Genomic DNA, 24,532 nt, shown 5'->3' with positions numbered 1-24,532 from the left:
CACACCTGTAATCCCAGCACTTTGTGAGGCCAAGGCAGGCGGATCACGAGGTCAGGAGATCGAGACCATCCTGGCTAACACGATGAAGCCCCATCTCTACTAAAAATACAAAAAAATTAGCCAGGCGTGGTGGTGGGTGCCTGTAGTCCCAGCTACTCAGGAGACTGAGGCAGGAGAATGGCATGAACCCAGGAGGCGAAGCTTGCAGTGAGCCAAGATTGAACCACTGCACTCCAGCCTGGGCAACAGAGACCTCCCATCTTTTTTTTTTTTTTTTTTTTTTTTTTTTGCGACGGAGTCCTTCGCTCTGTCACCCAGGCTGGAGTGCAGTGGCCGGATCTTCAAGCTCACTGCAAGCTCCTGCTTCCGGTTTTATGCCATTCTCCTGCCTCCAGGTCCTCCCGAGTAGCTTGGGACTACAGCGCCCGTCAACATCGCGGGCTAGATTTCTTGTGATTATTTTAGTAGAGACGGGTTTCACCGATGTTAGCCAGGATGGTCTCCATCTCCTACCTCGTGATCCGCCCGTCTCGGCCTTCTCAAAGTGCTGGGATTACAGGCTTGAGCCACCGCGCCCGGGCCGAGAGACTCCATCTTAAAAGAAAAAAAAAAAAAGTCACTTGGGGATTAGAAAAGTTTCCTGAGCCCTAACCCCAACCCCCCAGTTATTTTATTCTTATTTTAAACTTTTAGATTCAGGGTTACACTCAGGTTTGTTATGTAGATAAATTACATGTCATAGGGATTTGGTGTACAGATTATTTCATCACCCAGGTAATAAGCATAATACCTGATAGGTAGTTTTTTCAATTCTTACCCTCCTCCCACCCTCTACCCTCAAGTATGCCCCGGTGGCTGTTGTTCCCTTCTTTGTGTCCACAGGTACTCAAAGTTTTATGGCTGTGTAGTATTCCATTGTGTATATACATTCAAAGTTTTATGGCTGTGTAGTATTCCATTGTGTATATGCACCACATTTTTTAAAATCCAGTCTAGTGTTGATGGATATTTAGGTTGATTCCATGTTTTTGCTATTGTGAATAGTGCTGCAATGAACATACGCACAGGTATGTGTCTTTATGGCAGAAAAATTTATATTACTTCAGGTATATACCCAGTAATGGGATTGCTCTATCAAATGGCAGTTCTAAGTTATTTGAGAAATCACCAAACTGCTTTCCACAATGGCTTAACTAATTTACATTCCCACCAGCAGTGTATAAGCGTTCCCTTTTCTCCACAACCTTGCCAGCATCTGTTATTTTTTGAGTTTTTTTGTTTTTTGTTTTTGGGGATTTTAAGAGACAGAGTTTCGCTCTTGTTGCCCAGGCTAGAGTGCAATGGCGCGATCTCGGCTCACCGCAACCTCCGCCTTCCGGGTTCAAGCAATTCTCCTGCCTCAGCCTCCCAAGTAGCTGGGATTACATGCACCACATGCCCAGCTAATTTTTTTTTTTTTTTTTTTTTTTTTTTGAGACATAGTTTCACTCTTGTTGCGCAGGCTGGAGTGCAGCAGCGCAATTTCAGTTCACTGCAACATCCACCTCCTGGGTTCACGCGATTCTCCTGTCTCGGCCTCCTGAGTAGCTGGGATTGTACCCACCTGCCACTATGCGGGGCTAAGTTTTGGTTTTTAGTAGAGATGGGGTTTCACCATGTTGACCAGGCTGGTCTCAAACTCCTGACCTCAGGTGATCTGCTCACCTCGGCCTCCCAGAGTGCTGGGATTACAGGCATGAGCCACCACTCTTTTTTTTTTTTTTTTTTGAGATGGAATAAATGGGAAATTGATTCACAGGCTCCTCATGCTTGCTTTATTTGGTTTGTTTGTTTTTGAGATGGAGTTCAATGGCATGATCTTGGTTCACCGCAACCTCTGCCTCCCGGATTCAAGCAGTTCTCCTACCTCAGCCTCCCAAGTATCTGGGATTACAGGCATGCGCCACCACACCCAGCTAATTTTGACAGTTTTTTTTTTGAGACGGTCTTGCTCTGTCAACCAGGCTGGAGTGCAGTGGCACAATCATGGCTCACTGCAGTCCCAGCCTCTTGGGATCAATCAATCCTCCCACCTTAACCTTCAAAGCAGCTGGGACTCGTGTGTACTAGCTCACCTAGCTAATTTAAAAAAAAAAAAATTTTTTTTTTTTTTGTAGAGACACGTCTTACTGTGGTTGCCCAGACTGGTCTTGAACTCCTGGGTTCAAGCGATCCTCGTGCATCAGCCTCCCAAAGTGCTGAGTTTCTAGGCATGAGCCACTGTATCCGGACTCACTTTGAGGAGTCTAATGTGAATGGCCCAATATCTTCCAATTAGAAAGTCTTCTGTAAACTCTGCTAAACCACAGATTTAATCAGAAAAGTGGCATTTCCAAGTTTATATTTAATAAAGTTCGTGTTGAAACTTGGGTAGGAAAAATTGGTAAATAAGTTGGTAGAGGGACAGGACCTGGTGGCTAGTTATATTTGATTAATGATAGGAAAGAGGTGTCTAAGTATAATGCCTGGGTTTTTAGGAAACTATGAGGGTTGATAGGTTCAGAGGAAATATAATATATGTAGTATTAGAAGAGCCTTGGTGAAACTAACCTTTTAGGTATAAAGGATTAAGTAGATTCAAAAGATACTGCATTTTCAGAAGTCAAAAACTGGTGGAGAGTGATAGTCGCAATGGAAGAAAATTCCAAGAGGGAAGGAGAAAGTGACCTAGATGAGAAAGACTTAGGATTAGGAAGGTCAGTGCTAAGTGTGTTTATTAGATTTGTTAGATTTGTTAAGCTCGAATGAGATTGCCTTCATTCACTTTCAGCAAAGCCAAGAGCATTGTCTTTCCCTTTTCAAATCTGCGACCTCATTTTATTTCAATTTTATTTGTCTCAAACTAAGATAGTAGAAATAATGAGTGACTGTTCATTCTGATTTTTTGGTATTTGCAAAGGTGTATGTATGTTTTTAAACCCTCCCCCAACTTCCAGACTTGTATAAGATTGGGAAAATAGCACAGATAATTGCTATGATTATATAACTGTAACTGTGTAGAATTTAATTTCAAGCAAGGGAAATCTAAGCCTTTTCCTCAACTGTTTTTCATGGGAAAATTCTTACTGACAGATTACAGAACTTGAGTCATAATTTCTTGGTGATCTTATTCTGCCCTATCTACTCTCACCACTAATTATGAAAATAATCAAAGAAATGTTCTTGGTTAGAAAACTGTTGTTCATTTGAGTTTTGTTTGAGTTTTTGTTGTTTAGGTAAGGGAAGGTGGCAAGCATTATTTCTTGTTTTTTGTTTTTTGTTTTTGAGACAGTCTCGCTCTGTCGCCCAGGCTGGAGTGCAGTGGCGTGATCTCAGCTCACCACAACCTCTGCCTCCAGGGTTAGAAGGATTCTCCTGCCTCAACCTCCCGAGTAGCTGGGACTACAGGCGCCCACCACCACACCTGACTAATTTTTTTGTATTTTTAGTAGAGACGGGGTTTCACCGTGTTAGCCAGGAAGGTCTCCATCTCCTGACCTCGTGATCCACCTGCCTCAGCCTCCGAAAGTGTTGGGGTTACAGGCGTGAGCTATGGCGCCTGGCCAAGCATTGGTTTTTTAAAAGTTCTAAACCTCTAGGGGCCCTTTCAGCCTTTTCAGCTGACCTTGTTTGGGGGTAAAACGTAAGGTTTGAATTTGTTTACATATCTACTTTTGTCTCTTACAGATTAAACTAACTTTCATTGTTAAACTTTAAAGAAACTCATTTCTGACCTTTGTGCTCTCTACTCTTTTTTTTTATTTTTATTTTTTTGAGAGGGTGTCTCATTTTTTTACCCAGGCTGGAGTGCAGTGACCCAGTCTTGTCTCACCACAACCTCTGCCTCCTGGGTTCAAGCGATTCTCTTGCCTCACCTCCCGAGTAGCCAGGATTATAGGTGTGTGCCACCACACCCGGCTAAATTTTGTATTTTTGTTGGAGATGGGTTTCACCATGTTGGCCAGGCTGGTCTTGAACTCCTGACCTCAAGTGATCTGCCCGCCTCGGCCTCCCAAAGTGCTGGGATTACATGCATGAGCCACCACGCCCGGCCTTCTCTTTACTTTTTTATTAATTGTTTTTGAATATTCTTTAGTCTTTAGGCTTTTCAAAACAATTTTACTTTGTTTTAATCGTTAACATAAAATACAGTTTTATTTTTTTCTCTAGACTACCCTTCAGTATTTTACAAACCAGTAAAGTTTGATATTTTAATTAATTCACTCAAAAATTAGTTGAGTGTCTGCTGTGTCATATAGTGCTCTAACAGGGATGTATTTTGAACAAGATGTAGGTTCTGCCCTCATTAAGAAACGTCAAATAGTAAACATGTAAACAAATGGTTTAGATAACAATTAGTACTAGTCAGGTAGCAGATCATAATAATCTAGTAATGGTTAGCCTAAAGAAGAATGGGCCTATGGTCTGGAAAAGCCTCTCTGGAGAAGCAATATTTGAATTGGGAACTGATGAGGAAAGATGAGGGGGAGGTTACCACACCTGGAATCTGAATGAAGAGTCTTGTAGGCAAAGGAATGTAAAACACCTGAGATGGGAACAGCTTGACCTGATCCAGGAAAAGAAAAGCCAGAGTAGCTGGAGTTGAGTGAGTCAAAGAAAGTGGTAGAAGTTGAGACATGAGAGCTAGACAGAGCCAGATACCTAGGGCTGCGTAGATTTTATTCTAATTCTAGTATAAGGCCATGACAGCATTTTAATTGGGAAATGATATGATTATAAAGACCACCCTAACTGTTATATGGAGATTGAACTATAGGGAGACACTTGGGGAAGCAGGATGGTCATTTAAACTTCCATAAACCTGCCTTTTAAGAAATGTTTGTAGTAATATATACTGAATTTTATTTAATCATATTTGCTTCAATATGTATTTCACTTGCCCCAGGACCGGCAAAAGTCAGGGTTCTTTAGAAAAATTCAGACCTATTTAATATATTTATCTTATTTGTGACCTACATTATGAAATAAATATTAGTATCTTTTGATAGCTTAAATTTAGGCAGTGCTTAGTTACTTATAAATAAATGATAAATTCTGTGGCTAATCTCTGGCAGGCTTAAGTGTTCTGGCTGTTGTCCTACATATTCCAACATTTAATATATCCAAATTTAGTAACCTAAGGAAATCATAATTAGGAAGGTATTGCCTCAGATAATCTTATCACACGTTAAAAAAAAAAATGGGGCCGGGCGCGGTGGCTCAAGCCTGTAATCCCAGCACTTTGGGAGGCCGAGACGGGCGGATCACGAGGTCAGGAGATCGAGACCATACTGGCTAACATGGTGAACCCCCGTCTCTACTAAAAAATACAAAAAAAAAAAAACTAGCCGGGCGAGGTGGCGGGCGCCTGTAGTCCCAGCTACTCGGGAGGCTGAGGCAGGAGAATGGCGTAAACCCGGGAGGCGGAGCTTGCAGTGAGCTGAGATCCGGCCACTGCACTCCAGCCTGGGCGACAGAGCGAGACTCCATCTCAAAAAAAAAAAAAATGGTAAAATCCCTTTTGTTTGGTGTGCTTTGTTTAATACTTTCTACCGTTGCTCTTATCACAGCAAACATAATCTTGTATTTAGTATTTTAGCTACAGCATTTTATCTGAAACTCTGTGGGTTAAATCCTTAAATACAGACATTCTGGGTTGGTCCTCTATCAGGTTCTGAAAATAAAAAGCCATGTATTCGAGTAATTGAGCATCTTCTACAAACAGAGAGTTTGTATTTCTCCTTTGAATGTCAGTTTGTCATCATGAAGCATTGGTGGCATTATATTATCAATTATTTGAAACTAAGACAGTTCAGTGTTAGTGCAGATATTAATAGAATATTTTACATTTCAACTTTATTATCACCAACAGACAAATGTTTGATAAAGAGAACTTGAAATGCTTCTTTTCCTCTGGTCCAACATATGCTGGCAGTTTCTAATGGATTCTAGGTTAAGAAGTTGAGCTCTTTTTGGAATTTCCAACTCTTTCTATCTAGAGTAGTTTTTTACTTTCATCCCACTCTTTCCTAATGTAAAGGATTGACCTATCACAGAGCTTATTCAGATTATGCTAAAGACATACCAGTTTTAATTTAATGTTCTATATCTTCTCTTCCAAATTGTAAAACAAGATTGAATGTAAGGCAAATAAGATAAATAAGAGTTTTGATACCAGTAACACTACCAGAGATCAACTGAAAATTTTCAGCTCATTTTCTAATTTTCTTTCTTTTGCCATGTGTTCAAAGAAATCTTTAATGTTTCTGGATAACTTGTTTTTCTTCTACAGGTCTCCTGCAAGCGCAAAATCTTCTAACGCAACTACCTCAGCAAAGCCAAGCCAACCTCCTACAGTCGCAACCAAGCATCACCCTCACCTCCCAGGTCAATTTTCTTCTATGGGGGCTGCTTTCTCTTATCATGTTGTTTGGGGAGACTTTTGGACTTTTAATTTTTTTTAGTCTAATAAATCTAATAATTCAGTCTTTGAAAACTGACCAGAAAATCAAAGCTAGGCTTAATCAGCTTAATAAAGCAATGCCAGCAAATCAATATAGTCTTTGAAAATCTTCAGAGTTCCTGTTTTCTTATATGTTCTTAAAGAATAACTGTGTTAGCAGTAAATGAGTAATGAGTTGTAGCCATGTGACATCTCCACTCACCATACTTGGCAGTAGATATTACCACTTAAACTGGAAACCTAGTTAGCCTCAGTTAAAATCCATTGTTACCCTTTACTCTTTCTCAGAAACTGCAAAGAAATTTTGATCTCTATATTTTCTTTTTTCTCAATGCTTTTATGGCTCTTTAGCTCATTTCTACTAGACCATATAAACACTATAATTATATAAAAACAAATCTTAGGCATAAAGAGGTTTAAATTATAGAGCTAGTTCCACTTCTTATCTAGCTGTTGCTTTGAACATGTCATTTTACCTCTCTGGACCTCAGTCTTCTCCTCTATAAATTAGGTGACTGGACTGGCTGATCCTGAATCTCCTAGCTCGGACTTTCTTTGTCTGCAGTATGGAAGTTATCACTTAATACTAACACATTACCAGATGTGACAGAATTCAGCATCCATTTATGATAAGAACTCTTGCAAACTAGATATAGAGGGTAACTTCCTTAACCTGGTATACAGCATGTACAAAAAAAAAGAAAAGAAAAAACCAGTATCATATTTAACGAAAAACTGAATACTTTCCCCTAAGATCAGAAATAAAGCAAAGTGACCAGTTGCCACTTTTATTCCACATTATACTGAAGGTGCTAGTAATGCAATAAGACAATAAAATGAAATATTAATAAATGACATAGAAAGGAAGAAGTAAAACTATCTGAGTTGCTAGATGACATGATTGTCTATTTAGAAAATCCTAAGGAATCTACCAAAAAAAGCTACTGGAATAAGTGAGCTTAGCACGTATGATACAAAGTCAATATATAAAAATCATTTACATTTCTATACACTAGCAGTGAGCATTTGGAAGTTGAAATTTAGAAAAAGAAATTTACAAAAAGAAATTTACAGTACTTAGGGGTAAACTTAACAAAATATTTGTAAGGCCTGTACATTGAAAACTATAGAACGTTGCTGGATAAAATTAAAGACCTATAAAATAGAAAGAAGTAATGTGTTCATGAATCAGAAGACTTAAGTTGTTAAAATGTCAGTTTTTCCCAGATTGACCTCTAGATTTAACACAGACTCAACCAATACCTAGCAGCCATTTTTGTAGAAATTTGCATACTGTTTCTAACATTTATATAGAACTGTAGAAAACACAGAATAACCAAACGACTTTGAGAAGAAAATTGAAGGGCTACCTGATGTCAAGAATAATTACAAAACTCCAGTAATGAAGACAGTGTAATACTGGCATATGGATAGAAATAGAGATCAGTGGAACAGAATAGAAGGTCCAGTAGACCCACACGTATATGGCCAACTGATTTGCCAAAGGTACCAAAGAATTTCAGTGGGAAAAAAAGTCACTTTAAAAAATGCTGCAGAAACAATAGGCGGGGGAAAAAAACCTTGACTATTATTTCACACCATATACAAAGATTTGTTTGATGGGTTGTAGACCTAAACTTAGAGAAAAAAACTTGGAAAAAAATCTTTGTGTCCTTGCCTAACCCAAGGATTTCTTAAATAGGACATAAAAAGCACCATAAAATATAAAACTGATAAATTTAATTTCATAAAAATTAAAAGCTTCTCTCAAGTGAATGAAAAGAAAACCACAGATGGGGAGAAAATATTTTTATGAAACTTACCTGATAAAAGGTTTGTGTTCAGAATGTCTAAAGAACTCATTCAAGTTAGCAATAAGACAATCTGATTTAAGGGAATGGGCAGCAAAAAAATTGGAGGTACTTCACCAAAGAAGATATGTAAATTTCCAGCAGGCATATGAAAAGATGCTCAAAAACCGTTAGTCATCAGGAAAATTTAAATGAAATATCACTGCACACTCACTAGAACAAGCAAAATTTAAAAGGCTATGACAAGACGAAGTGTTGACAAGAAGATAAAGCAACTAGAGTTCGCATGCATTGCTTAGTGGTGTTGCAAAATGGTACACACAACTTTGGAAATTATTTTGGCAGTTTCTTTTTTGGGGGTTGAGAGGGAGGCAAGGTCTTGCTCTGTCACCCAGGCTGGAGTGCAGTGGCACAATCACAGCCCACTGCAGCAGCGTGACCTCCTAAGCTCAAGTGATCCTCCTACTTCAGCCTCCTGAGTAACTGGGATTACAGACGTGCACCACCACGCCCAGCTATTTTTTGAAGAGGTGAGGTTTTGCCATGTTGCCTAGGCTGGTCTTAAACTCCTGGGCTCAAGCAATCTGCCTGTCTTGGCCTCCCAAAGTGTTGAGATGACAGGTGTGAGCCACTGCACCAGACTGGCAGTATCTTATAAAATTAAATGTCTGTGTACCTCGTGACCCAGCAGTTCAATCCCTAGAAATGAAAGCATACGTCCACACAAAGACTTGTACGTGAATGTTTATAGCAGCTTTATTCACCTCAAACTGGAAACAACCTAAATATACATCAGCTGGTGACTAGGTAACATAAATTTTACGCATATCCATATGATGGAATGCTACTTAGCAATAAAAAAAAAGTGCTTCTGATACATGCAGCTCCTGTGAATGTCAAAAGCATTATACTACATGAAAGAAGACATAAAAGACTGCATACAGTATGATTCAGTGCACATGGCATTTTAGAAAACACAAAAGTAAGGCACATAAAACATATTAGTGGTTGCCAGAGACTGGGGGCTAATGATGGGGATTAACTACAAAGGGAACAAGGGAACTTTTGGGAGTGATGAGAATGTTCTGTATCTACTACTATCTGTAGTAACTGCTACTACAATTAGTAGCAGTTGTATGACTGTATGTAGAGAGTGAGGTTGGGGTTTTTGAAAAAAGTCTATACCAGAGACTCCTTCCTGGCCTGCATGCTCTGCATATGGTGGCAGGGCTGTTGTAGCTTCATCCTGACTCCTGCTCACTGAATTCTACTCTGCCATTTCTAGATCTGGCCCAGTCCAGCCTGAGGTTTCTGGAGTTGGGGTAACTTATCTGTAACCACCCCATCTAAAGTTACCTAAGCTATTTTTAGTCCTTTATTATTTGAGAATGGGGCTACTTCAACCCCGGAGATGAAGTAACAATATGATAGTTAAGACTCACCTCTAACTGTCAACCAGTTTCGCTGTGAGAATTGTACAGCCACATGGGAGTCTACTATGGTTGGTGGTGGTTTTGGGTACTCCAGAATGATCAGGTTGAAAATTACGCAGTGTCAGCATGACATGGAAATGAACTTTGTTGTTGTCATTGAAACAGGATGATAAGAGAGGAACTTCAGTTGTCACCTGTGTAATGCTTATTCTGTAGTTTTCTGGGATAGTTAGTTCCTTTGGAGGAAGCCTTGACTCATAAGGTAAAGGTCAGGGTTATATAACTCATCTCAATTTGAAGAAGAAAAATTCACAGCCACAGACTTTATCTGTAATCCTGGTTTATAATCGCTCACCTGGGCTACTGTTCACAGGAGGGGACAACTGAGCAACTAAGATGCAGTCAGGCAGCACCTCCCACTAGTGAGGTGTGTTCCACTCAGGGCTTGTGAATAGAACAGAATAACCTTATGTTTGTGTGATAAGAAAGTTGAGTATTTTCTTTTTAAAAAGGGACTATATCCTCATGTCCCAAAATAAACTATACATGGATTTAAATAATCAAATATTCAACAACACATAGAAGAAGATAGCAGATTATAAGGAATTTTTATCAATGTTAGAAATAAGTGAAGCTTTCTCAGATTTGAAGTCACAGGATATATTAGAAAGGAAAATTAAAAGCTAACCCAAATGACAATTTAAAGGTTTATATACACTGAAAATAAAGAAAGCAAATTGGAAAAGCATTTGCGTTAATATGACAAAGCTTACTCTATAAAATTTGAGGATCTCTCTAAGGATAAGGATGAGAATAAGGGTATCATTAATATATAAATTGGTTAAGGACAGAAATCCAATTCACATCCAAGGAAATACAGATAACAATTGACACATGGGAAAATTTTGACCTTGAGTAGTAAGAGAAATACAAATTAAAGCAGCAGGGAACTACCATTTACTTCTTGAATTAGCAAAACATTTTTTTAAACTGGTAACCAAGTCATGTGGAAGAGTGTTGCAAAGTGGGAACCAACCTTATGGTATGTATCAAAAGCCGTGAAATTGTTTATCTAGTTGCCAGAAAAGCCCTTGAGAATTTATCTTAAAAGAACTAATTACGCACATAGGTGGAAAAAATAACTAATATGCATGAAGTTTTTCATTGTGTTATCTATGTTAGTGAAAACACGAAAACTGTCTAGCAATTAAGAACTGGTTAAGTAAATTATCAGAGTATTGCCTTAGTTTTTAAAAAGGATAATTATGAAGACTGAAATACCACAGAAAAAAGTTAAAACAATCTTAAATGAGAAAAGCAGAGAGTAAAATTATGTATACCATAATTACAGTGAAGGTTTAAAAATATAGGTCCTTGGGGAAAAAACTGGAACAGATACACAAAAGTGAAACCTGTTATAAGATATTTAAACTACAGGTGGTTTACTTTTCCCCCTTAAAATAGTTTTAATGATCTTGAATACTATTTTTATAATACTGTGTCACAAGTTGGAGATGTAATAGTGATAAACAAGACTCTACTGCTTTGACAGTTGAAGCGCTAGACTTATGAAATAGATTTTTTGAAATAAAGAGTAATTTATTAAAAGACATAAGATATATGTATTCAGACCATTTGAAAACCCAGTTATAATAGATTTCGTTTTTGTGTATTCATGTTTTTTCTATAGAGTTACATGCTTAACCTTACTTGTAATTACCGCATACGTAGTTTCACTGTCTGCTTTGCTCACTGAACATTATGTTGTACATTCTGTAGTGTTACATGGTCTTCATTGTTCTCCATAAATGTGGCTGTTTCCTTCAATTGTTTACTTGGAGTAAGCCTAAATATCTCTTCACATGTTTTTCCTCATTATTTTATTCTTTCTGTAACAGCCAGCAACCCCAACACGCACAATAGCAGCAACCCCAATTCAGACACTTCCACAGAGCCAGTCAACACCAAAGCGAATTGATACTCCCAGCTTGGAGGAGCCCAGTGACCTTGAGGAGCTTGAGCAGTTTGCCAAGACCTTCAAACAAAGACGAATCAAACTTGGATTCACTCAGGTAGGGTGAATTGGCCTTACATTGATTGCCCTCCTTGGCTGGGTCCAAATTCAGTTGGCTCTCTGTATTCATGGATTCCACATCTGTGGATTTGACCAGTCTAAAATATTTGGGGCAGGGGATGAAAAAGGATGGTCATGTCTGTACTGAACATGTGTAGACTTTTTTTCTTGCCATTATTTCCTAAGCAATACAATGATTTACATAGCATTTATATTATATTAAGTATTATAAGTAACCTAGAGATGATTTAAGGTATATGGGAGGATACACATATGTTATATACAAATACGCATTTTATAATTTTGAGGACTTGAGCATCAGTGGATTTTGGTATCCAAGGGAGGTCCCGAAACCAATCCTTTGTGCATACCGAGGGACAACTGTATTTGCTTTACACGTCCAAAGAGGCTTCTAAGATACAATATATTCCTCAGCCATGTTGTTTTTTGGTTTTAAACTGTACCTTTTTGTTAGCCTTTTCCTGCATTTTTAATGTATGGTTTAATGTTGGTCTAGAAGCTTTATGATTCCTTTCAGAACACACGCCTCTGAAATCATAATTATATCAGTAAATTGTGAAGAGTTTAAAAGATTATGTTGGAGGATATTTTGACTGTACTAAGGATTTTGTTATTGAAGAATATCTGGTAGTAGACCTTAGTGCTTCATATGTAAGATGAAGAGAGAGTAAAGATTACAGGGTGTATTTTAGTAGCTAAAAGGGGAAAAGTTTAGAAGGCTTATTTAAAAACAGTTTTTTGTAGTGGGTTTCAGTAGCTGTCATCTGTAATCCCAGCACTTTGGGAGACTGAGGTGGGAGGATTGCTTGAGCCCAGGAGATGGAGACCAGCCTGGTCTCTGGTGGGACCCTGTCTCTCCAAAGAGTAAATAAAAAATTTAACTGGGTGTGGTGGCACATGCCTGTAGTTCAAGCTATCAGGAGGCTGAGGTGGGAGGATTGCTTGAACCTGGGAGGTCGAGGCTGCAGTGAGCCATTATTGCTCCATTGCACTCCAGCCTGGGTGATAGAGCAAAACACTGTCTCTAAAAGATAAAATTAATAAAATTAAAATAAAATAACTTTTGGAAGAGAAAGGGTGATGAAGACAGGCATGCAGGCACAGGCACACACACTCTCTAAGCCTATGCTAAAACCAGTTAATCAAGCAAGAATCTATAGAAGATGAAAACCCCAAATTAGCCAATATCCAAATTAATTTTCTACAATTTGTCAGCTAATCAAGGACTTTTAAAGAAAAGTGAATATATTTAATAAATTAATTAAACAGTTGTCTGGATACATGGCATTTTTGTTTGTTCTAAGCACTACCACTGACTCTTTGATTAACCTGTCATAAATAATACATGTTTTTTAGAGACAGGGTCTCACTATGTTGGCCAGGTTGGTCTTGAACTCTTGGCCTCAAGCAACCCTCCTGCCTTGGCCTCCCAAAGTGCTAGGATTACAGGTGTGAGCCACTGTGCCCAGCCTGTAAATAATAATTTTAAAGCAGGCAAAGAATTAAACTGAATGAAATTTATGTAAAATGGTATAAGATCATTAGGTTAAAAAAAAAAAAAGGGCAGAAGTATGGATTAGATTGGGTGCTTTTATGGAATCAGGAAAAATCTGATATTTTCTTTCCAGGGAATATAATTACTGTTTGAAGCTTTTAAGCCACTACTTAAATATTATTCAAATTACTTTGTGTTGAAAGTACAGTAATGCTCCACCTGGCCTGGTAGGTCAAAATCCAAGGATAGCATCCTGCGTGTACTATGGGTGTTTTTAAGAACACATTTATATGTATCTTTATATATATTTTTTTTTTTTTTTTTTTTTTTTTTTTTTTTTTTTGAGACAGGGCCTCGGTCTGTCACCCAGGCTGGAGTACAGTGTCATGATCACGGCTCACTGCAGCCTTAACCTCCAGGGGTCAAAGGATTCTCCTGCTTCCGTCTCCTGAGTAGCTGGGACTCAGGCACACCATCACACCCAGCTAATTTTTGTATTTTTTGTAGAGACGAGGTCTTGTCATGTTGCCCAGGCTGGTCTCAAACTCCTGGGCTCAACCAAATCCATCCACGTCAGCTTCCCAAAGTGCTGAGATTACAGGTGTGAGCCACCACGCCCAACCCAGGCTTATATTTCTTTGGGAATTCATTTTTGCTCAAAGAAATCAGTTGTGTTTGGGAATATAAAATGATTTTTTAAATAGGCGTGATTTTAGAGGAAATACAGTTACATTTGTGAGGAGTTTGACTTATGAAGAAGCAAATTATCCAGAAACATTTTGATCCTTTCAAAGCATCTTAAATGATCTGACTTGTTTTAAAAAGAAAGCTAGGCCAGGCACGGTGACTCACACCTGTAATCCCAGCACTTTGGGAGGCCGAGACAGGTGGATCGCCTGAGGTCAGGAGTTCAAGACCAGCCTCGCCGACATGGTGAAACCGCATCTCTACTAAAAAATACAAAAATTAGCCGGGCATGATGGCGGATGCCTGTAATCCCAGCTAATCAGGAGGCTGAGGCAGGGAGAAATGCTTCAACCTGGGAGGTAGAGATTACAGTGAGCCAAGATCACACCACTGCACTCCAGCCTGGGTGACAGAGCGAGACTCTGTCTCAAAAAAAAAGAAAGCTAAACATAAAACTAGATTGATATGAGTAAGTTAGGATGCTGAAATAAGTATACAGTTAGCATATTTAGCAGTGCCTCAAGTTTTGAACTATCAGCACAGTATACTCTTGGGTTCCCTGAGAGATTGTTGTCTAAGTGATATGCCAAAGATTTTAAGGCTTTTAAAAATCTTTAGCTTTTACTCAAATAGTGGTTTGCCTTTCTGCATTTGACCCAGCATATTGCCAGTGTTATGTTTTTCTCTGCCTCCGCACATCCCTCCAGGTAAAGGAGCTTCCCTATGGTCTGGTGTTTTATTTTGTGGTTTTATCCTATTTTTTGGCATGACCATTCCTTATTTTTCAAAATGACTTTGAGACAGCAGTGGCAATGGTTCACAAACTTGGACTATGTGGATTAAAGTACATACTACTGCTGCAGAATGGAAAATCAGTCTATCAACCTCTGTTTGTAAGTCAGATACTTTAATTTTAGGTATTTGAAGGTTGTTCTGTGTCCAATTTATTTATGTACACACACAAAGAGAAAGTTTTAGCCATTAATTTGCTGAAATAAAAAAAGCTCTATCCTCTGTGTAAGTATGCATATTATTAGATGTTTTAAACAGTTATTTTCTAATTACATAATTGCTTATTAAAGGATTACCATGGCTGTCTTTGCATAGTTAGAAAGCATGTCATAGTATAATACATTTATCACATGTGGTACATTCATTATTTCCCAGTCCCAGTTTTTGTTCCTTTTTTGTTTTGTTATTTTTAAAAATATCAAAGGGATATAATATAGTTAAGATTGTATATGAATCGACTACTTAAAACGTTTACTTTTGTGAGTGATAACCCAAGATGGTTGTGAGTTGGATTGTCATGAAAGCATTAAACCAAGCCTGTACCAAATTAATGAAAATTAGTATGTTAACTGAGGAGCCTGTTGCTTTTTATTCAGTTAAGCAATTTAAATGTGAAATAAAACATATTATTAATAAATGATAAAGTGAGTTTATTATCATGGTTCTAGTTAGTTAATGGCATAGCTTTATTTCCAGCCACCACCTTAAGGTATCAATTCTTATAATTACTGTCATGATTTTTTAATATATATTTTTTTTTTTTTTTTTTTTTTTAAGAGAGAGAGTATCACTCTGTTGGCTCTGGCTGAAGTGCAGTGGCACAATTATATCTCACTGCAGCCTCAAACTTCTGGGGTCAAGTGATCCTCCCACCTCAGCCTTCCAAGAAGCTGAGACTACAGACACACACACCACACCCAACTAATATTTTTGTGTTTGGTAGAGATGGGGTCTTGTGTTTCCTAGGCTGTTGATTTATTTTTTACTTGTTAAATTGTTACTTTTATATACTTTTATAATAACATAGAAGTTTGTGAAAATTTATAGCTTAAAATGGGGTTTTAAAAATAGGTTATTTTTTAACCCAACTAGCACCTATTGTGCCAGAAAACGCTTATTGCCATCTAACTGCTACGTAAGTTCTTACACTCAAAGAATTACAAGGTTTAATTGGCACCAGCTATAATCTAAACAAGGTGACCATGACATGAATATATGTGATACCCAATGCATAAGTTCAGTGCTTGACATATAGTAGGCACTTAGTGAATATTTGATTGAAGTAACATTTTATTTTATTTTCTTCTATTTATTTTTTTGAGAGAGTCTCACTCTGTCACCCAGGCTGGAGTGCAGTAGCCTGATCTCGGCTCACTGCAACCTCTGCCTCCCGGGTTTCAAGCAGTTCTCATGCCTCAGCCTCCTGAGTAGCTGGGATTACAGGGGTGCACCACCACGCCCGACTAATTTTTGTATTTTTAGTAGAAACAGGAGTTTCGCCATGTTGACCAGGCTGGTCTTGAACTCCTGACCTCAAATAATCCACCTGCCTTGGCCTCTTAAAGTGCTGGGATTACGGGTGTGAACCACTGTGGCCTGCCTGAATGAAGTAACATTTAATAAAAATACAGCGATATAAGTATAGATAAACATAATCATCTATATCTTTAGACATATTTGTATACAGTATAATGGATAGCACTTATGCCCTGCTCACCACTAATTCTGGCTCTTTCCATTTTACTGTAATTGAAAGGAAAGCAATAAACAGTCTACTTCAGTATGTTCAGAACTGTCATTAAAACTTTGTGATTATGGGATGTTCTGTATTTGTGTTGTCCAACACAATAGCCACTGTCTTACTTATGGCTATTGAGCACTTGGAAGGGCTAGTGGTGCTAAGGAACTGAATTTTTAATTTATTGGATTTTAATTAATTTAAATAGCCACATGTGGCTGGTGGCTATATGGGAAGGCAGAAGATATCAGTCACTTGAAGTTCAGGTATTCTGTGTGCCTCATTTTGTCTTACATTTCAATATTTCTCACTGTTAAACTTTTTGTCAGAAGTAGCTCACCAAAAAGAAAATGGGGTTTTAAAAATATGTTATTTTTTGTAACCCAACTACCACCTAATGTAGGTGCTAATAAAAAATGTAGTATTCAAAAGATGGATTAGGGGTAGGGAGGAATCAAAGGACTGGGATAATCCCAGTTCAAAATAAGTGTTGCCAGGATAGTTGAGAGTTGGCTGTCTCATAGTAGGATTAGTTGTATAGTACTTTGGACCAGAAATAATGTTGCCTTTCTGCCCTGTCACTAAACTAATTGAAATGAATGGGTGAATCATTTAAACTCCGTGAGCTTCTGTTTCCTGTATATAAAGTAACTATTAAGATACCCTTTTTTTCCAGCTTGAACAAGAGAGATTCAGCAAGAAGAAAAGCTCTGTATACATTTCAAAGGTTATAGGCTTATAGAGAAAGACATCTTTTGTAATATATTCAGGGCATCATTGTTCTATTGCTATAAGGTTACCAAGTTTCCAGTGCCCATGAAGGTTTGACTAAATGGGTCAAACCTCTCTACTGTGAATTTCTATTTCTATGATGGTTACAAAAGTAGTCTTTTAGAATACCTGTTTTTTGTAACTAACTTTGAAATCCAAACTAGAAGTGAAAATAGATTTTTTTTTTCACTGCTTCCAGAAATACTTGATAGGGAAAAGAAGAAAGAGATGATTTCTAATTTTAAACTGATTTTGGGAAGTTTGGTTAGTTCAGGAATATCTTAGGTTATCTAGAGAGTTATACTTAATATCTGTAGGTGATACAGATAAATTTATTTTTTTTAATTTTTTTATTTTTTTTCTTTTTTTGAGACAGGGTCTCGCTCTGTCACCCAGACTGGAGTGCAGTGGCACGATAACAGCTTGCTACAGCCTTGACCTCCTGGGCTCAAGGGATCCTTCCACCTCAGCCTCTCAAATGGCTAGGACTACAGGCACAAGCCACCACGCCTGGCTGATATTTGTATTTTTTTTTTTTTTTTTTTAGATGTTTTGCCACGTTCCCCAGGCTGGTCTGGAAATCCTGGGCTCAAGTAATCCACCCATGTAGGCCTAGGCCTCCCAAAATGCTGGGATTAAAGGTGTGAGCCACTGTGCCCAGACCAGATAAATACATTTTTAAAGATTACTTAAATCACTTTGGTTGTATCATTTAAGGGGCTTGTTAGAATATTAGCACTATTTTTGATACCTAGTTGAAATTTTGGTATCTCCATGATTACATAAGGTGGCAAGAAGAGATTCAAAATGGGAAAGTATGTGGGACAGTATTGAACATTATAATGATCAGGCCTGACAGAGTCCTCACAGTAACACTGTAACTGGCTTAGGAATGGAATTTATGTGGGACCCCGTAAGTGGAATAATTATTGACTCTGTCTAAAGCAGTTACTGGAGCAACACCCCAGAGTGAAGGCTTTAAGCATTGGTGAGATGACTCTGTCTTTCCTCTCCTCTTCTCCTGCTCTGTATTGTGTGTAGGGTGATGTTGGGCTCGCTATGGGGAAACTATATGGAAATGACTTCAGCCAAACTACCATCTCTCGCTTTGAAGCCTTGAACCTCAGCTTTAAGAACATGTGCAAGTTGAAGCCACTTTTAGAGAAGTGGCTGAATGATGCAGGTAAGTGACTATATAAGACATTTCTTTGTCATTCGTTGGAATTTTACAGGGGGATTGTTATATAAATTGGGGTTTATGTTTCTTACTCTATTTTTGTTATTATGGAACCTTGAAGCTTACTAATCCTGGGAGGATCATTATGAATTATGGTAATATAAATCAGAAAGCCGATTCATTTAAATATTCTAGTAATTACAGTGTAAATAATTAGCAATAATTTTTAGCCTGAAATACTTCTTGTATTTGAGCCAGGAAAGGAACACACACACACACACACACACACACAGTTGAAGGAATAGGATAAGAAGGCTTTTGTATTTAGGTAAGCTTGAAGTAGAAGCTTATTGTTTCTTCCTTGATGAATTATCATAGAACTTGTTCTTGCAATATTGCTGCTTTTGTTATTTCAGATGACCACACATATCATTCAGAAAAGTTGGACTACTAGCTTAGTCTTACGTTTTTTTGTTCTGAGAGTTCCTTTTGGAAGATTGGAATTTTGAGTCACAGTATCATAGACTGTGAAAGCTGTAGGAGTCATATAGATCCCTTAAACTATGGTTCTTATTGTAGATATGAACAAAAAATAGGCCTTTGGAAAAGACAAACCTGAAACACGCATCCTTGGACAGTTTTATTCAGTAGCTGTGGGTGAGGCCTAGGCATCTGTTTCCAGAGTCCACAGATAAGAACCACTGGTTTACTCCTTCCATCTTATTTTACATGTAGCAGAAACAAACTCAGTTGTGTATGACTTGCCCAAGGTTATTAAACTGTGAAATTACAGAACCCTGTGATTTAACTTCAGAGAATTTATAAATATTTCATTTGTTTCTTTTCTTTTTACCCTAGATTATACCAATAAAATCAGAGGCCATTTACAAGATAAATATTAAACGTTCAGTAAAGAAACTTTCTTCCTTTTATCGCCAGAACTTATAAACAAACAGAACTGGAGACATAGAGCTGAGTTTAAGGATAGAAATAGTAAACCTCTTTTTTCTCAGAAACAGAAATCCAAAAGTAGTGGTAATATTGTCAACATCCTAGGACAAAGAATGCCAATAAGGGCAGCAGAAATATCCATGGTAGTAAATATGTATTTTTGGGGGGGGGGGCGGAGGAGCAGGTAAGGGGAGACATGGTCTCACTGTGTTGCCCAGGCTGGAGTGCAATGACACGATCTCAGCTCACTGCAACCTCTGCCTTCCAGATTCAAGTGATTCTCCTGCCTCGGCCTCCCAAGTAACTGGGACCACAGGTGCACGCCACCGTGCCCAGCTAATTTTTGTATTTTTGATAGAGATGGGGTTTCACCACGTTAGCCAGGCTGGTCTTGAACTCCTGACCTCAAGTGATCCTCCCGCCTCCGCCTCCCAAAGTGCTAGGTTTACAGGTGTGAACCACCATGCCCGGCCAATAAGCAATATTGTAATGTAGGTTATGTGAAAACCTTTTCATACTTCATGTAGTTTATTTTGTCAGTTTTGTTAATATGCATATTATGCATATGAATCACTGTGCTCAGCTAATTTTATTTCTGTATTTTCTTCATTCTTACAGAGAACCTCTCATCTGATTCGTCCCTTTCCAGCCCAAGTGCCCTGAATTCTCCAGGAATTGAGGGCTTGAGCCGTAGGAGGAAGAAACGCACCAGCATAGAGACCAACATCCGTGTGGCCTTAGAGAAGAGTTTCTTGGAGGTCAGTGAGGATTTTACTTTTCTGTACATGGGATTGTCTGTGTGGTACTTAACATTAGTACTTAGTAGAAACTGTAGGTGGTAAAAGATGACATGTCAGCCTCTGCCCTTACGGATGATTATGAATAGGTGAAGTAAGTAAGTTACTAACGTAGGAGACAGAACCAGAGTTCTGCAGGGTTCAGGAGAGACCAGAATCACATCCATGCAAGCGCTCAGTATGAGAGAGGTGGCAGCTAACGTAGGATACATAGGAATTAATTCCACAGACTACAAAAGGTGGGGGGAAAGTACTTTAGCGGAGGAAACACATGAGCATTTCCCCCTCAGAGTGGGGGAGAAACACTGAAGTGAGGGAATCCATAGGGTGTATCAGGAGACACTCCAGTAGGTTGGTTGGTTAAATTGTAGTGTCTGTATGTCTGGAATAGTAGTTTGGGATTGGAACACTAGAGACCTTGAGTGTTAGGCTATGGAGCTTAAGTTAATGCAAGAGATATTTGGCAATTATTTTTTTTTAACCAGGTAATATCATAATAAAGCTTTTAAGAAAATTTTGACTTCTCTAATTCAGAAAAGACTTGAGCACATTGGGAGAACACTGAATTAGGAATTTTTATCAGCTCTGCCCCTGATTGGGCAAATCACATGATTTCTTTAAGCTGAAGGTCCTTCATCTGTGAAACACCTGCCTTTCCTACTGTGAGGTCCAAATTAGATAGCATGAAGCATGGAGAAAGGTTAAATTCCTACTAATACATATGGTTGTACTGGTATTTTGTTAATTTCATTCATAATTAATAGATCTTAAAAATGAAAAACTATAGATATTCAAGGATAACTTATTCTAAGTTAATATGAATAAGTTTAGTAGGCATATGTTCATTAGAACTTCTATCTACAGAATCTCTTTGTTGAAAGTGGCCCAATATGGATGGTCATATGTATCCCAGCTTCATTTTCTAACCTGTCCCTCCTCATTTGTTTATTTATATACTGATGTGATTATGCCAGTAGTTCAAAAAGTTATTCCAAAGGATAGTTATTCCAAAGGATTTTTTCACCCTGCAGAATCAAAAGCCTACCTCGGAAGAGATCACTATGATTGCTGATCAGCTCAATATGGAAAAAGAGGTGATTCGTGTTTGGTTCTGTAACCGCCGCCAGAAAGAAAAAAGAATAAACCCACCAAGCAGTGGTGGGACCAGCAACTCACCTATCAAAGCAATTTTCCCCAGCCCAACTTCACTGGTAAGAATAAAAAAAATGCAAGCTCAAGGGCTAATTTTCACAATTTTACAAATGACCTGTTAAATCAGTTTATTTCATAATGGTAATTTAATGAATAAATACATCAAGTAAATACATATAAATTTATATTTTAGACATTATCAAGGTAATGAAATTCTCATGCTCGCGTGCTCTCTCTCGCTCTCTCGCTCTCTCGCTTTCTGTCTGCTGAGGTCACTGGTCTTGAGGTGCCCCTGCATGGAGGTTGAAATCTCATGTTGTTATTAACCCAAGAACTTCTTGGTCTATCTTATTTTTTATTTATTTTTCTATTTATTGTATTGTATTGTATTGAGACAGAGTCTCACTCCATCACGCAGGCTGGAGTACAGTGGTACGATCTCAGCTCACTGCAACCTCCGCCTCCTGGGTTCAAGTGATTCTTGTGCCTCAGCCTCCCGAGTAACTGGGATTACAGATGTACCCCACAGATGTACCACCATTCCCGGCTAATTTTTTGTACTTTTGATAGAAGCAGGGTTTCACCATGTTGGCCAGGCTGGTCTTGAACTCCAGACCTCAAGTGATCCACCGCCTCGGCCTCCGCCTCCCAAAGTGCTGGGATTACAGGTGTGAGCCACCACACCAGTCTTCTTTTTTTCTTTTCTTTTTTTTTTTTTTTTTTGGAGACAGAGTTTCACTCTTGTTGTCCAGGCTGGAGTGCAATGGTGTGATCTCAATTCACTGCAACCTCCGCCTCCTGGGTTCAAAAGATTCTCCTGCCTCAGCCTCCCGAAGTAGCTGGGATTACAGGCACCCGCCACAAGGCCCAGCTAATTTTTTTGTATTTTTAGTTGAGACCGGGGTTTCACCATGTTCTCCAGGCTAGTCTTAAACTTCTGACCTCAGGTGATCCACCTGCCTCAGCCTCCCAAAGTGCTGGGATTACAGGTGTGAACCACTGCGCCCAGCCCTCCTATCTTATTTTTTAAAGTGAACAATTCTAATTCTTTCATTGCATTTCCATCATACTCTTCTCTGGTATAGTTCATTAGATTACTGTGTAACCATGGGAGTAAATTTGCTACTGAGTCCAGCTATCTCAGAAAATCTTTAGTTACTTTTTATTCGTGTTGAGTCCTAAAGCCCAATTTGTTAAACTTACACTCACATGATTAAGTGACAGCAAATTACCAGATAACTTACAGCTCTGAACTTGTATTAAGACAATCATCTCAGATCTTTTACTTTCAAACAACATATGATCCTTTCCTATGAAGCCTCATTGAGTAACTTCTGCTGTTTGCATTACTCCTAGACTGAAGAGACATACAGTGGTCGTGTGACTCCCTTGATTTTTAGGATGATTATTTCAGGATTCAAAAGATGGGAATATTGTTGAGTTTGCATTTCTGTTCTTTTTAAATTTGGTTTTATTTTATTTGAATGTCATTCCATACTGGCAGGCTTTTTAAATTAAAGTCAGCATTAAAAGCACATGTTAGTTTATTGAAGGTTGTAGTTGTTAAATGGTGGGTCTGTAGTCATAAAGTTATGAGATAGTTATGAAAAAGATAATTATTAAACAACAATTTTGTTTTGTAAAGGTGATGTTTATGTTAATTTGTACTAGAAGAAAGACAGTATCTCTTGCAAAACTAGAATTTTTTGTTGTTTCAAAACGAATCAGTTTTTTAAAAGTTTACTTCACATTATTTTCATAATTTTATTTTATTAAAACCAAACATAAGGCAGTACTGCCCCCCCGCAGAGTCAAAAGTAAAAGTAACACGTACCCCAGATTCCCTGATCCTGTCAAATAGTTTTCTTATTTAAGTAAAGTTGATAATTAGTATAATGTTTCTTACCGACTTAGAGTATATCTGTCTCAACACTATTGAAATTTAGGAACTTTTTATTATTTATTTTTAAAACCTGGGCAGAGCTATTTGTGGTATCAGTGAACAACCATCTTCCAATAGCAGCTTTCCAAAATAGGATGGTAAGTGTCTCAATTCCAAGATCAAAGAGTGACTATAAAATCATTTCCTCTTTAAGTTTTGATTTTAAGTGCTTTGTCCATGTTTTCATTTCTGACCTCAAGGTGGCGACCACACCAAGCCTTGTGACTAGCAGTGCAGCAACTACCCTCACAGTCAGCCCTGTCCTCCCTCTGACCAGTGCTGCTGTGACGAATCTTTCAGTTACAGGTAAGCAGCTGCCAGGCAGTGCACCTGTTGAGCACATGGGAGGCCCATGATGAGTTATTATAAGAATCTGCCATTAAATTGTGAATTAAGGCTCTAACTAAAGATAGGTGTTGCTCATAAACATCAATTTTCTTTAAAATAATTCCTTTCCTTAAAAACCTTCAATAGCTGTGCCTTTTGCATTCAGAAAACATGCAAGTTTGTCAATTCATGAAGGTTATTTCCAGTCTGAACCTGATCTCCCACTAGTCTTTTGCCTACCCCACCCTCAACACACAGGAGGGCTCCATCCATACCTTTGTAAACATCCCTACACTGGAAATGTCCATCTTAGCCTGCCGTTCTTGATCTGTTATTGATAAAACTATACCAGCTTGTATGTCAGTTTTTCTTGGAAATGTTCTTTAGCTTCCCCAGGAAACTATTCATTTCCACGTATCTGTATTATAAATAATTTTATTTTCACACACCTGTCTTTCCCAATAGACTGCACTTCTCAAAAGATTTGAGTGTTCTTTTTGAACTCTTGATGCCTAGCTCAGTGCGTGACATACTCTGCAAAATTAATGGGGTTTTTTTTTTCCCCTTTGGCCTCCTTTCAATAGCAAATTTTCCAGATAAATTTAAAATCACTTAGCACTGTCATCAGATTTTTTTTTAGTGATACATAGTGCATAACACATGCTGTAATTATTCACCAGGTTGGTTATTTGCTAGTAAATCATTGGGCAGATTAATGATATTTCTTATTGGAGCTTAATTTAACCTAGAGGTGGGAATTTTTATTTTTCTCACTTATGTTTTAAGTTTATAATGCCTCCTTGGTTCTATGACCTACCCATGATGTAAAAATTGAATAAATGGCTTTATATTATATTAAATTTCTTTTTTTTTTTTTTTTTTT

At 38.2% G+C, this 24,532-nt stretch overlaps 1 protein-coding gene across 3 annotated transcripts in view; it reads left to right on the top strand.

The window, feature by feature from the left end:
* The window catches only part of POU2F1 (POU class 2 homeobox 1), a 208,276-nt gene that overhangs the window by 158,267 nt on the left and 25,477 nt on the right, over window positions 1-24,532 (top strand). For all 3 annotated transcript variants that reach the window (XM_017867604.1, XM_017867606.1, XM_017867605.1), the window contains 6 exons: window positions 6,311-6,405; window positions 11,624-11,797; window positions 18,345-18,486; window positions 20,050-20,189; window positions 21,260-21,439; window positions 23,523-23,628. In XM_017867604.1, coding sequence (XP_017723093.1) covers window positions 6,311-6,405; window positions 11,624-11,797; window positions 18,345-18,486; window positions 20,050-20,189; window positions 21,260-21,439; window positions 23,523-23,628 — 837 coding nt within the window. The remainder of the gene's footprint in view (window positions 1-6,310; window positions 6,406-11,623; window positions 11,798-18,344; window positions 18,487-20,049; window positions 20,190-21,259; window positions 21,440-23,522; window positions 23,629-24,532) is intronic.

Source organism: Rhinopithecus bieti, unplaced genomic scaffold (genome assembly GCF_001698545.2).
Source record: "Rhinopithecus bieti isolate Rb0 unplaced genomic scaffold, ASM169854v2 scaffold_3763, whole genome shotgun sequence".
Classification (NCBI taxonomy): Eukaryota; Metazoa; Chordata; class Mammalia; order Primates; family Cercopithecidae; genus Rhinopithecus; species Rhinopithecus bieti.
Note: the sequence above shows the minus strand (reverse complement) of the source record. Positions and strands in the feature narration are given on the sequence as shown.